This window comes from Myotis nattereri, assembly GCF_964212035.1.
Source record: "Myotis nattereri genome assembly, chromosome: 2".
In the NCBI taxonomy this organism is placed as follows: Eukaryota; Metazoa; Chordata; class Mammalia; order Chiroptera; family Vespertilionidae; genus Myotis; species Myotis nattereri.
In genome coordinates, this window is record NC_138076.1 from 39,477,189 (window position 1) to 39,491,625 (window position 14,437).

The window sequence follows — 14,437 nt, forward strand, 5'->3', positions numbered from 1 at the left end:
TTAAGTATAGAGGCATGGAGTGGAATAAGAAACTGAGTTTTTGTTACCTGGAGTCTGGTATTCATTTCCAAGAAATAAAAATTCTTCTTTGAGTCCACAAGGAACTCTACAGTTCCAGCAGAAGAATACTTGACTGCTTTGGCAAGAGCGACAGCTTGCTCTCCCATTGCTCTCCGAGTCTCAGAATCCAGAAAAATGCTGCAAGTACAGAAAGAGTGGAACATTTTGAACAAAAATCAAGTTATCTTTTGTGTACATTATATAAAAAAAGTTCTTAAAATTTACTCAGATCTGCCGAAACCGGTTTGGCTCAGTGGATAGAGCGTCGGCCTGCGGACTGAAAGGTCCCAGGTTCGATTCCGGTCAAGGGCATGTACCTGGGTTGCGGGCACATCCCCAGTAGGAGATGTGCAGGAGGCAGCTGATCGATGTTTCTCTCTCATCGATGTTTCTAACTCTCTATCTCTCTCCCTTTCTCTCTGTAAAAAATCAATAAAATATATTTTAAAAAAAAATTTACTCAGATCTGATCATCTGTATCAATTTAGGATTTCATATTATATGCTTCACATATACTTATATGCTTATTGTATTAAGCACATGTTTAAATAAATCAACTTGAGATTTTTATAAAGCATTTGAACGTCCCACATTATACTGCAACTTCAATCAGTTTATAAAATATACAACTACTTCAGCTCAATAATTTTCAATTAGTAAAATTTAACATATATATTCAGAATCATTTCAACCTAAGATTGGAAAAAAAATAAATTCTTGGAAACTAACATATACAATTGATCCTTGTTATTCATAGGCTCCATATTTACAAACTTTCCTATTTGCTAAAAGTTACTTCTAACCCAAAAATTAATACTCAGCACTTCTGTGGTCATTCACAAACAAGCTCAGAGCAGCAAAAAAAAATTTGATATTCCCAACATGTGTCCCAGCTGAAATCAAACAAGGTGACACTCTGCCCTCTTGTTTCAGCTCTCATACTGTAAACAACTATCCTTTTCACAGTTTCTTTAGTGCCACATTCTCTTTATTTTTTTGGGGGGGAGGGGGGAGGCCTAGGATGATTTCACTGTTTAAAATGGCCCCCGAGTTTTGGGCTTAAGTGCACTCTGGTGTTCCTAAGTCCAAGAAGGCTGTGATGTGCCTTACAGAGAAAACATGTTTGATAAATGAGCTTCCTTCAGGCATGCGTTACAGAGCTGGGGGGCAGGACTGTGAGTTCAACGACAATGAGTCAACAATATACATTAAACAAGGTGTCTTTCAACAGAAACACAAATAAAACAGTATTATGTATTAATCTGGTGGTGGAAATGTTCTAACTAGAGGCTCAAAGGCACCTAACCCTGTATTTCTCCTAGGAGCAATGCTACAACATTTACAGATTCATGTTTGCAGTGACTTTATGGAATATGACCACCACAAATAAAATTTAACTGTATATCTGATAAAACCTCAAAACTTTTGTTTTGCAATATCAAAATCACATTCCACCAGGAAAGGAAAGCAGAAATGTTTGCAATAAACCCTGAAAAGAATACTATTGAATAATTTCTGCATTTGCATAAATCTTGCTTCTATACAAGATAGGCTCTGAGAAACAAAACATGAATGCTTTTCTATTTGTGGATTAAAACTGTTCTCAACTTGGGGTGGTGAACACACAATACAATATACAGATGCTGCACTATGGAATTATACAACCGAAACCTATATAATTTTATTAATCAATGCCACCCCAATAAATTCAATAAAAATTTTAAAAAAATTTTTAACTGTTCTCAAATGAGTAAGATTAAGATGACATTTTATAAAATTTTTATTACGGAATAGTATAATGTATTTGCATGTACCTATTTTTCGTCTGTAATAATAGCCACTCTTGTTTTACCTAAGCTACATGTCCACTTTTCTACCAGCCAATGTATTTATTTTTAGCAAATCCCAAATTAGGTATTATCTATAATAATAAAAGTATAATATGCTAAATAGACTGGACGTCCTACCAGACGTCCTTCCTTCCAGACAAACTGTGGAGGGTGGGGTCCGAGGCAGCTGCCGTGGTGGCAGGGCCGAACCCCTTGCATGAATTTTGTGCATTGGGCCTCTAGTCTATAATAAAAGCATAATATGCTAATTAGACTGGACATCCCTCCAGACGACCTTCCGGACAAAGCTGGGCTGTGAAGGGTGGGTGCCAGAGGGAAGCCGGCACTGGTAGCCGGAGGAAGGAAGGCCTACTCTTGCACGAATTTCATGCATCAGGCCTCTAGTTATTTATAAGTGGTACATAAGATTCATAACACCTGAATCCAATGATTAATTCTAGCATCACTAAAAGGGGAAAAGTAAGAATTACACTTCTCACCTGTGAAGTATTCTTGCTCTACCTCCCCCATCCCACCAATCCAGCCTGACTCTATTCTAGGTTCTAGCTCTAACTAGCAGTTTTTAAGAAATAGAAATATAACATGAATGTTTGGTAAAATACACTGTGGAGTTGCATGCAGCTGAAACCAGAATGTGAAGAATGGGGCAGGAAAATGACCAGATCTTAGCTAAAAAGAAAGAGGGCGTTACAAGTTAAGGGAATCTTAAAGATGTAAAAAAACAATCAGATGCAAGGGATGGGCTTTATCTGGATCCTGATTCTAAAAATCAACTGTAAAAAGATATTGATGAGATGATCAGGGGGAATTGAATATTAAGTTGATATTAAATGCTAGTAACGGGCTTTTACTAATTTTTAAAGTATGATTATGTTACAAAAAATAATTTATTTCATAGAAACAGATATGAAATTCATGCAAAGGGCTTGGCCCCCGCTGCTACGCTAAAGCTTCATCTGGAAGAAGGACATCTGGAAGGACGTCCAGTCTAATTAGCATGTTATGCTTTTATTATTATAGATAATTCTCCACTACCCTAACAGATATAGGCATAAAAGACATTTTAGCAGTAAAATTAATGCAACCAAAAGAAAGAAACCCAACTAAAGATGAATATCAAAGCATTTGAAGAATCTCTAGTGCAGTTGAGTAAAACTATTTTTGTCCTGTCTGGTCTTGTCTTTTCCCTAATCATAAACTCTGCTACTGATACACAGAGTTATAAGCAACCTCATCACTACACTCAAAGCACAGTGCTAAATTCTCACTCTAGGAACTGAAACTATATATTCCAATTATGCTAGTATTTCACAGTACACAAATACATATCAAGTCACTATTAATGATCAGTTCTAGTGTTTTTTATTTGAATCCTACTGCTTTAAATTTTCCTCTATTTTTTCTCTACATAGATTAGATGCTCATTTGAAAGGACAGATAGACAGATAGATAAAATTATGATTCAAGGTTTCAAGTTTGTGAAAGATTTTTATCCCAGGTAAGACTTGAGTGAGTTTTAAATAAAAAGAGAAAGTTAATTATATTGGAAGTAAGATAACAGAAAACACAAAGTTGCAAAAAAAGGAGAATCAGAGACTACTGTTATTTGACCAGTATCCATTGTCCCCTTCTTCCATATGACTAGAATTTTAGCTAAGCACATGATTACTCAAGAAAAAAATGTATTTCCCAGCCTCCCCAGCAAAGTGCCTAACTTCAGATCACTGCCAAGTAATCAACACAGGCAGGTTCTAGGAGCCTTCCTAAAGACACAACAGAGCATTCCTTTTGCCTTTTCTCCCCACTTCCCTCTTACAATCTGGTCCTGGTCCATCAGCGAAGAGCCAGCCCCATGTAGGCTGCAGTGGACAGTAGCTGGTTTCTAAGTGTGGTGTCCCAAGAAACAGGAAGTAGAAGCTGGCAGTTTCAGGCCTGGGTACAGCCTCACTTTTATGTAGTCTATTGGTCAAGTAGTCACAGAGCACAGAATCAAGGGGAGGGAACACTGATGCCCCCAACTCCTCAACAAGAGAAGTAACAAAGGATTTGGGACTCTATTTTAAAATACTACACCAACCATATTTTAACAACTAATATAATTAAAGTGGAATTTGATTTTTACCATTACTCTGTGATTAAAAACTCATTCAATTCACACCTTTTCTTTTCAGAAACTATATACCCTTTATATTAAGTCACACTGGCTAGGCTGGTGAAAGCCACAATTGGCTATATTCCTTAGAGCCTGGTTACTAAAAACAGCAACGCACACTAACTGAGGGTTTTTAAGAACTAAAATAACACCAGAATATATACACATACCAACCTGGCATCAAATGAAAAATGAAGTTCCATGAAAGGTGGCTTGGAAAAGTGTCCAAAGTAGGTCTGATAAATTATGGAATTTCTAAGAACCATGCCCAGGAGCCTTTTCATGGTAGGATAAATTCAAGAAATTCTGGATCAACCTAATTTTTTTTATCCCTTTGATGGATACAATTCTTTGGTGATTTGTTTGTCTTTTAATTAAATTTATTGGGGTGACACTGCTTTGCAAAACTATATAGGTTTCAAGTGTACAACTCAATAAAACATCAACTTTGTGAAATCATCAACAGGAGAGCCTGCAAGGCATGTGCCCCAGAAATCCCATATGCCCATGAACACCCACAGGGTCTATATTACCTACAAGCCTGTGGGCATCACAGCTGGTTATCCAACCAACTTCCATCTCTAATAAAGCCCCACTTATATTTCAAGTCTCTTATTTTCATGCACTGAAGTACTGAGAAAGATCAGGTGGCAAAATCTTAATTACAAAAATACTAGAGGCCCGATGCACTAAATTCGTGCATGGGTAGGGTCTTTAGGCCTGGCCCGTGATCAGGGCTGATCTGTGGGGCGACCGGTGAGGCAATCGGCCCCCCCCCCCGCCCCCAACTGGCACCCACCTTGGCTGGCCTGGGGCCTGCAGGTTGGGGGCAGCTCCTGTGTTGAGCATCTGCCCCCTGGTGGTCAGTGTGCATCATAGCGACTGATCGTTCCACCGGTCATGCCATCGTTTTGTTGATTTGCAAGTTAGGCTTTTATTATATAGGACTAGAGGCCTGGTGCACAAAAATTTGTGCACTCGGGGGGGGGGGGGCACGCGTCCTTCAGCCCGGCCTGTGCCCTCTCGCAGTCTGGAACCCCTCAGGGGATGTCCACCTGCTGGCTTAGGCCTGCTCCCTGGGGGGACTGGGCCTAAGCTGGCAGTCAGACATCCCTCTGGCAGCCCAGGAGCCCTCAGGGGATGTCCACTTGCCAGCAGGGAGCAGGCCTAAACTGCAGTTGGACATCCTTAGTGCTGCTGAGGAGGTGGGAGAGGCTCCCACCACCACCGCTGTACTGGCAGCTGGCAGCCTGGCTTGTGGCTGAGCAGAGTTCCCCCTGTGGGAGCACACTGACCACCAGCATTGAGCGTCTGCCCCATGGTGGTCAATGTGTATCATAGTGACCAGTGATTCCCAGTCGTTCTGCTGTTAGGGTCAATTTGCATATTACCCTTTTATTATATAGGATTATTATATAGGATAGAGGCCTGGTGCATGGGTGGGGCCCGGCTGGTTTGCCCTGAAGGGTATCCCAGATCAGGGTGGGGGTCCTCCTGGGGTGCTTGGCCAGCCTGGGTGAGGGGCCAAGGGTCATTTTCAGACTGGCCACACCCTCTTCAGGGTGGGGGTCCCCGCTGGAGTGCCTAGCCAGCCTGGGTGAGGGGCTGAGGGCTGTTTGCAGGCTGGCCACACCCCCTTCTGGGAGGGGGTCCTGCTGGGGTGCCTGGCCAGCCTGGATGAGTGGCTGATGGCTGTTTGCAGGCTGGCCACAGCCCCTTCAGGGTGGGGTTCCCCGCTGGGGTGCCTGGCCAGCCTGGGTGAGGGGCTGATGGCTGTTTACAGGCTGGCCAAGCCCCCCACCGGGGACCCTCACCCCATGAGGGTGTGGCCAGCCTGGGTGAGGGGCTGGTGGCTGTTTGCAGGCTGTCCACAGCTCCTTCAGGGTGGGGGGTCCTGTTGGGGTGCCTGGCCAGTCTGGGTGAGTGGCTGATGGCTGTTGCAGGCTAGCCAAGCCCCCCAGCAGGGATCCTCACCCCATGAGGGTGTGGCCACCCTGGGTGAGGGGCTGATGGCTGTTTGCAGGCTCGCAACGGCCCCCAGCCACCCAAGCTCCCAGTGGAGGCTGACTGGAAGCAGGTATCTGGGATTTATTTATCTTCTGTAATTGAAATTTTGTTGCCTTGAGCAGAGGCCACAGCCAGCCAGGGCAGGCAGGAAGCTTGACTTCCTCCATCTCCAGGGCAACCAAGCCTCCTGCTTGCCCCAGCTCCGTGGCTGTCAGCCGCCATCTTGGTTGGGTCAATTTGCATACGGTCGCTCTGATTGGCTGGTGGGCATGGCTTGGGGCGTAGCAGAGGTGCGGTCAATTTGCATGTTTCTCTTTTATTAGATTAGATAGGTTTTACCATGACTATTAAAGCAAGTTTAGCCAATAAAATGAAAGGAAATATATAAAAGCAGACAATTATGAATACTCATGTAGAGACCTACCTTGGTGCTTCCTCCACCACTTTCTGATTCCTTCGCTGAATTGAGCACTCTCTTTCATTGAGCCACAAAGCATTCCCATGTTTATCACCTAAAACCTGAAAAAGAAATACCATCTGAGAAAATATATAGCCATACCCATAGAGCATGTGTCCGTCCAGCTAATGTTTTGTCCATGCAACACCCCTTGGTTTTTAATACTCAAACTGCAGAGAACATATTCATTCCTCTTTTAGTTGATGTTAATAGAAAAAAACTTAATATTTAAAACCCAAACACTCAAAACATTTTTATCAAAAACACTTGAGACAAAAATTCTCATATTATATTTTGAAAGCAGTGGGTAAACTATTAGCATCAATTGTACAAATTTTGTGAAGGACACTGAGTGTCAATAAGGGGATACATATTCTAAATGTCCTTGTGCTTAGGAGAGCCATGACTGTTATTACAAACATCTGTTGTTAACATGATTAACTGTTAATCAGGAAATACTTTTCTATTTATACACAATACAAGTCCATTACTTATATATGGATACTTTTATTTTGCTTTATTTTTGGCATAGGAAACTAGTAAATGGTCTGGAGTTAATATATAGCATACAATGATTTTCCCATACTATATAATAAAGGGGTAGTATGCAAATTGTCCCCTCGACCAGGAGTTCAGGGAGTTCAACCAGGGGGCAGGGCCAGATAGGGGAAGGGACGGAGTCCCTGGCTGGTGGCAGATGGCCAGGGGAAGGGAGGGAGTACCCAGCCAGCCACCGCCTGCCACTAGGGACCCTACCAGTGCACAAATTCCATGCACTGGGCCTCTAGTTTGTAATAATGGGAAATAAGCTTGGATACCAAATAAAACAGTACACCCAGGGAAATTTTAATTCCTGACAAACAATAAAAAAATTAATAAAAATGTGCCCCAAATACTGCAAAGGACATAGTCATACTTAAATATATATACACACACACACATACACACATACATATATATATCTGTTTAACAGACATTCAAATTTAACATGGATCTTATCAGCTAAATCTGGCAAAACCCTAAAACAGACTCTTTGTTAATGTTTTTGCATGGAATGTTTGATTTTCATAATTGGGATAATCTCTTTTCGGAATTAAAGAGGAAATGCTTATTACTGAATGCATATATTAAACAGAAGTAAAAGCTATTCTACAAACCAAAAAACTAGGCACTAATTTTAGTTCTAAACAGCTCTATGCAATCTCCCTGAATAAGTCATTCAGTTTCCTCATGCATTATAAATAGCAGCTAATATAATCTTAATATTTCATATGGGTACTGAAAAATAAAACCAAAAAGGAGATCATCTTTAGAACAGATATAGTAAACTATAAAATAGAGTTAATATGACTGCAAAGTTAATTTTTAGAAATAAAAATTAATCTATCAAAACCTCAAGAATGATTTCAAACAAAAGGAAAACACTGTAGTAATAAAATACCAATAAGGTGGAATTTTATTTCTATGGCTCTTAAAGATAGCTGCAATAAGTACGTCTAAAATTACCACAAGAACCTCTTAAGAAATCTCTCAGCTTCAATTGCTGGTTCTCAATTGTGAAGAACCAGTGAATACTGTGTGCATCCCTCTTACTATCTTGTTGAATGGTGGTATTTTATTGCAGTGTGTATCCTTTTCTCATCATTGTATGTTGGAGGAGAAGGTGTCACAGAGTGTCTTTAAATTCAGAGGTTCTCCCATCAGAAGAACTGCCCTTACGGGACTATGTACAAGAAGTCTCAACCAGACCTGGACCAAGTCTGTAGACAAGATCCTGGTCTTGGAAGGAAAGTGGGTATATTCTGTTTATGGAAAGGACATGATCGTTGGGTATAAAGGGATAAGTTGTGGTAGCTAATATCCAAAGATGGCCCACAACACAACCCAAATCACAGTATTCACATCCTGCACAATCCCATATGGCAATGTTCTAAGCAGACAACTAACTTGAAAAGTGTCACAAAAATGATTCTGTGCAGAAGATATATACAATACATATAACTGGCAAAGGACTCAAATAAAAATAGCTACAACCACTCGGTAATTTTTAAAAATCTAATTTAAAGGGGAGAGAGGCAAGTATGAGACTTGAGCAGTAACTTCACAAAATAAGATATCCACCTGGTCGAGCCCTAACCGGTTTGGCTCAGTGGATAGAGCGTCGGCCTGTGTACTGAAAGATATCCACCTGGTCATACACTTACAACAGGTGCTCAATATCAGTAGTCATCAGGGAAATGCAAATTAAAACAGAGATACTGCTACATGTTTGCCAAAATGGCTAAATGTCTAAAAATTTGAGAATACCAAGTGTTGGAAAGAATGGCAGCAATGGAAACTTTCATATATTGCTTGTGGAGTATACATTAGGACAACCACAGTATCTACTAGAACTAAGCATAACCTTACCATGTAATCCAAACATACCTCTCCTCAGTATATCCAAAAAAGAATATATATGTCCATAAAAAGACATATCATTTTATTCATAATACAGAAAAAAAACTAGAAAAAAACATGATACACCAACAAGAAAATGGGTAAAATACAGGTTATTCAAACAATAGTACAGCACAGAGCAATTTTTTTTTTTAATGAATGATAAAATAGCCTCATGAAAGAATCTCAAAGAATGATGATGTGCAAAAGAAGCCAGACACAACCAAGTACATATTGCCTGATTCCATTTATATAAAGTTTAAGAACAAACAAAAATAATCTATGGTATGAGATGTCAGAATACTGTTGCTTTTGGCAATCAGGAGAGGGATTGTATTCTTTTTCTTCTATGTTTTATTTCAAAAAACCCATTTTGTTTTTGCAACCAACCCCTACAAACTTTAACAGTTTCATTAAAATCTTAATTTGAGTAGCAAATTTGATTCCTTCATCTCTATACAACTAGCTCCTAGTAGAATGAATATAACAGTGAGCCACACAGACATCTGGTTAACTGAAATGACACGAGTCCAGGTCAGGCACTTTTCTTTTTAAAATACCCTAAAATGGCCCAATCTCAGAAGACCAAACGAGTCTCTACGTATAATATATTTATCCTGCACAGAGATCTTGGGACAGCTTCTTTCTGGAGCTGGGCTTTTATATCATTCTGCATCCTGACATTCTGGCACTTTGACAAAAGCATACCAGATTCCAAAGGTAGGTAGATTATCAATTTATGTACTTTCTCTATTTTATAATTATTCCAACATATCAGAACAATTCACAATCATTCTAACTGAAGAAAGGATATGTTTCTGATAGGAAAAAATGACATATTTAAAGTCATAATAATTAGAAGTTATCTTAAAATGTACCAACCTGAATTTCTATATGACGAGGGTTATCAATAAATTTTTCTATTAGTAGCCTATCATCACCAAAACTAGAAGCAGCTTCTTGAGATGAAAACCTAAAACCATCCCTGTAAAGGGAAACAGAAGAACAGTCAAGCAAACAAACAAAAAAGTAGAGCCCTTAATATAAAAGAAAACTAATTAAATATTTATTTTGGCTTACTTCTGAACAAATGCAGAGGAAAACTCACTTAGTGAACAAATAACTAAGTTAACTTTGGTTGAACTATAGCTCTTCCTCTTATTAGCTCTATGACCTCGGGTGAGTGATTTAACTTCCCTGATCTTAGATTTTATATCTAAACAGGAATATTGGTACTCATTTTGTAGACTGTTAAACCTGAGATTTTAATAAACCATATCAATCATATAAAGTTCCATTTCTTCAACCCTAATCCTGTATAGTAAAAGGCTAATATGCAAATCGTCCCCTCAACCAGGAGGTTCACCCGGGAGTTCGACCATGAGGCAGGGCCGGCTGGCCAACCACCCGTGGCCCCTCCCCCAGCCGGTCCTCCAGGCCAGTCAGACCCCATCCGTGCACAAGTTTGTACACAAGGCCTCTAGTATATCATAATTCCGCTAATAAAAAATATATAAAAGTACATATCCATTAGACTCAATAGTCAGATGCACACAGAAATGTAAATGACCTGGCCAACTGCACAGCTGGGGCAGAACTACAGCCAACAGGAGAATCCTCAAGAACATTTCCTGATATTTTAAATATTCCTTTAAATTGCCTCCTTCACAACCATATAGACAGGGAATAGATGCAATGCAGCATGATATTAATAGCTGGTGATTGTAGAAGATAAATACATGGGATTTTTTGGACTATTCTCTCAAATTTTGCATAGGTTTTATTTTTCCAGGACATAGAGCAATTTTTTAAAAATGAAGAGCATGGCCCTAGCCGCTCTGACTCAGTGGATGGAGTGTTGGCCCTCAGACTGAAGCATCCCAAGTCTGATTCTGGCCAAGGGCATGTACCTTGGTTGCAGGCTCGATCCCTTGCCCTGGTAGGGGCACATGCAGGAAGTAACCAATTGATGTGTCTCTCTCATATCAATGTTTCTCTCTCTGCCTCTCCCCCACCTTTACACTCTCTCTAAAAGTCAGTGAAAAAATATCCTCAGGTGAGGTTTAACAACAACAACAAAAAAACCAACAAAAAGAGCATATATCATTAAATCAAATAGTCTCATGCTTTCATTAATCTCAACAAAGTTTCAGAGATGACTTATTTATCAAGTTGAAGAAAATAATATTTTAGGTAGAAAATTTGTGTGTGTACTTTTGTGAATTGATGAGCATATTTAAAATCAATATGCCATTTACCGGCCAAAAAATGGTTAAATTATTTATCAAATGATGCCTAATATATGAATGAATACAGTGATCACTGAATTCTAAATTAAGATCCATAGGCAACAGCAGCACAGCAAACCTCACTGCCAAGAAACTAGAGCAATCCTCAGCATAAAAGAATATGTTACTAACATCAGCCCTGGAGAAATGACTGATAAGAAATCTGAGATCCTATGAAAAGTAAATGCTAACGCTTTCAGTAAAATTGCTATATAAGTTAAGTGCCATACATACAAAAGGGGAAACAAGGAGGAAAAAAAAACACTAAAGTTCATAAAATCCACATTTCTTATAAAACCATTATGCTGTGTTTAATATCTTCATTACATCAGTCTTTCCTACAAAGACGCTGTAGCAGATTGTCTTTCCCAAAGATGGTCACAGTGGCCACTCCCATTCCATGTGCTCTTCTAAGAATCTTGCTATTGCCTCTTGATGAAGTGGAATCTAATTCCCTTCCTACAGGATTTGGGCAGAAATATGGTGGAAGGGAACCTATGTGACTTCTGAGACTGGATTACAAACAGTGAAAGAGCTTCCATTTGTATCTGAAACAACTGCCCTTGGATCACTGGGTCCCTAAGTAAAAAGTCCACGGCTACCGGACTTTTTGGAAGCCCAAGGAAGCCCAAGCCACCCATGAAGTCTACTTGGCAAACAGGTGTTACATTTAAAGCATAAAAGATAACTTCAACATCTGAACTTCAAAAGACAAATAAAATGGATTCTGTGGTAAAAATGAAATTAAACATGCCTCCTCCCCTTATACTTGCTTCCACCCAAACACAGCAACCAGTCAGCCTGACTTCAAACATTTCACGTAGTTAACCAATGCTCAGTAATATAAAGGTAAGTCCCCACTATCAAAAGGAATCAAGCCAGACAGAATTCCAGAGAGGCTAAGAACCAGACCCTTCTTCAATTAAGCTTTACTATTTTGAAGATAAAAGCCCTCACTCTGGCCTTAATCTCTCAGTCTTTCCCAAGAAATTTTCAATAAAACAGTGTAGTAGCATATGCATTTAATGCATATAAATCAACACTCAGACCAAGGAGAGAGTAAGAGCAAAAAAATAAGGTAAATAGTGACTGCAAGTAATCCTTGAGTACACTCATCCTCTGTATCAAATCACTCAGCAAATCCTGTTGCCTCTACTTTGAGGATTAAACTCTTTTCTTATCACCTCCACCATTACACTGAGGAAAGCCACCACCACCATTTTTCTTGCATGGATTATTGCTAAAGCCTCCCTGATTTCAGAGTTCATGATTCTACTGTCCATTAAGTCTGTTTCAAGATAGCAACCAGTGATCCTTTAAAACAGGGTTCCTCAAACTATGGCCCACGGGCCACATGCAAATACAAATATTGTATTTGTTCCCATTTTGTTCTTTTACTTCAAAATAAGATATGCACAGTGTGCATAGGAATTTGTTCATAGTTTTTTTTTAAACTATAGTCCGGCCCTCCAACGGTCTAAGGGACAGTGAACTGGCCCCCTGTTTAAAAAGTTTGAGGACCCCTGCTTTAAAACTTAAGCCACAAAATCTTGATAACTGATTAACCTGGTTGATACATATATAAGTTCATTATATTCTACTTTTTTATATGTTTGAAATGTTTTATAATTTTAAAAAAGTAAATATCAGGAATTTGTTGAAGTTCCATTAAAGTGACTTCTCTACTCAAAATCCTCCAATGCTCTGTCATCTCACTAAGAATGCTCTACAACGTCCTACATAATCTGCCCCAATTCCACCCAAAACCCCTTGACCCATCTCCTTCTACTCCTCCCTCCCTCCACCACCTGGCCACCTTGCTGCTCCTGGATCTCTCAAGACATGTTCCAGGGTCGAGGCCTCTGCCCTTGCCCGGGTCCTTTCCTCCTTACTACAATGTGAATTCTCAGTGGGGACAAACCTACATCTTGTTTAGAATGGGAATTTCCTCCAACCTTCTCCAGACCTCTTGAGTTCCTCCTTTATTTTTTATACTCCTTATCACCTTCCACCATAATATATGATTTACTTTGATTTTGTTTATCTCTTTCTATCAGTATAGGCTTTCTGGACCTTGGTTATGCCAGGATCCCTTTTGCAGAAACATGCAGCATATGAACTTTCTGTCAAAATAAGGCTTAAAGTGATTTAAAACACATAGAAAATATACAGAATTGCATAGGAAATACATTACATTAAAATACAGGTATCAAAATATTTTTAAAACAATTTGGGGATATAATGTATATGGTTCTTTATTCATCAAAAAACTCCAAGTCTAATAATCAGTATAACCTAGAGATATCTATAACTGTAATGTGATAAGATAATACTGTATGTGATTTCCTAAGTGGTGAAAATCTCCAGAGATACTACTACCACTAATACAGTTTGTTGCCTATATTGGAGGAAACACTAAACTGCCACTAGATGATAATGAAAGAAATATGTACTTTTTAAAACTCATCCAGCTGCATGAACAGTCCCTGAATTCTACGGGTCTTTGAATTCAAAGGTTAAGAACTCCTGAGCTAGTGTGTAAACTGTATGGAGGAATTAATTATTTTGTTTGTTTCTGTTCATTGCTGTATTCCTGGAATGTTATTAAAACATAGTAGGCTCTCAATAAATATTGCCATCCATGCAATGAGTTTATTCTTGTAGGGTAAGCTTAAGATGGGAGAGAATCTGATATTACCTCAGTCAATATCAGGTATCAGTGACACTCTGAGAGTGAGACTGAGGTTTAAAGACCTGCATTTGTCATATATCATCACTCCACATCATAAGCCAATTACTTTCTGACACTTAACAAAAGACATAATGGTGTTCTGAGACAATTTTCTTGTTAGCGTTAAAACTATCTGTGTAAGTCCACAATGTGGTGTCTTCCCAAAATATTTTAATGGCTAGTATATTGCCTTTAGGAGCTTTTTACCTCCTTATTCACTTTAGAACCTAATTTCTGACTTAATATTGTACTGGATGACTTTCATACCAACTACTCCAGATTGCTGTCATATAGAGATTTTGAGGAGTGGGAAGGAAAAGAGAAAGAAAGGGAGACAGCAAAATTAACAGCTTAGAAGACCAATTTACTTCTGGGTAAAGGGTAGAAAATGCAACAATAATTATTCAGTGATTTTTTTTTTTACCCCTCTCCAAAAAATGACATAAATCTCTC

At 39.3% G+C, this 14,437-nt stretch overlaps 1 protein-coding gene across 1 annotated transcript in view; it reads right to left on the reverse strand.

Annotated features, from left to right (window-relative positions):
- The window catches only part of PCCA (propionyl-CoA carboxylase subunit alpha), a 382,136-nt gene that overhangs the window by 201,985 nt on the left and 165,714 nt on the right, over window positions 1-14,437 (reverse strand). Inside the window, exons 10-12 of the mRNA XM_081082496.1 lie at window positions 9,848-9,950; window positions 6,494-6,588; window positions 48-198 (exon numbers count right to left, since the gene is read on the reverse strand). Of these exons, the coding sequence (XP_080938622.1) occupies window positions 48-198; window positions 6,494-6,588; window positions 9,848-9,950 (349 nt within the window). The remainder of the gene's footprint in view (window positions 1-47; window positions 199-6,493; window positions 6,589-9,847; window positions 9,951-14,437) is intronic.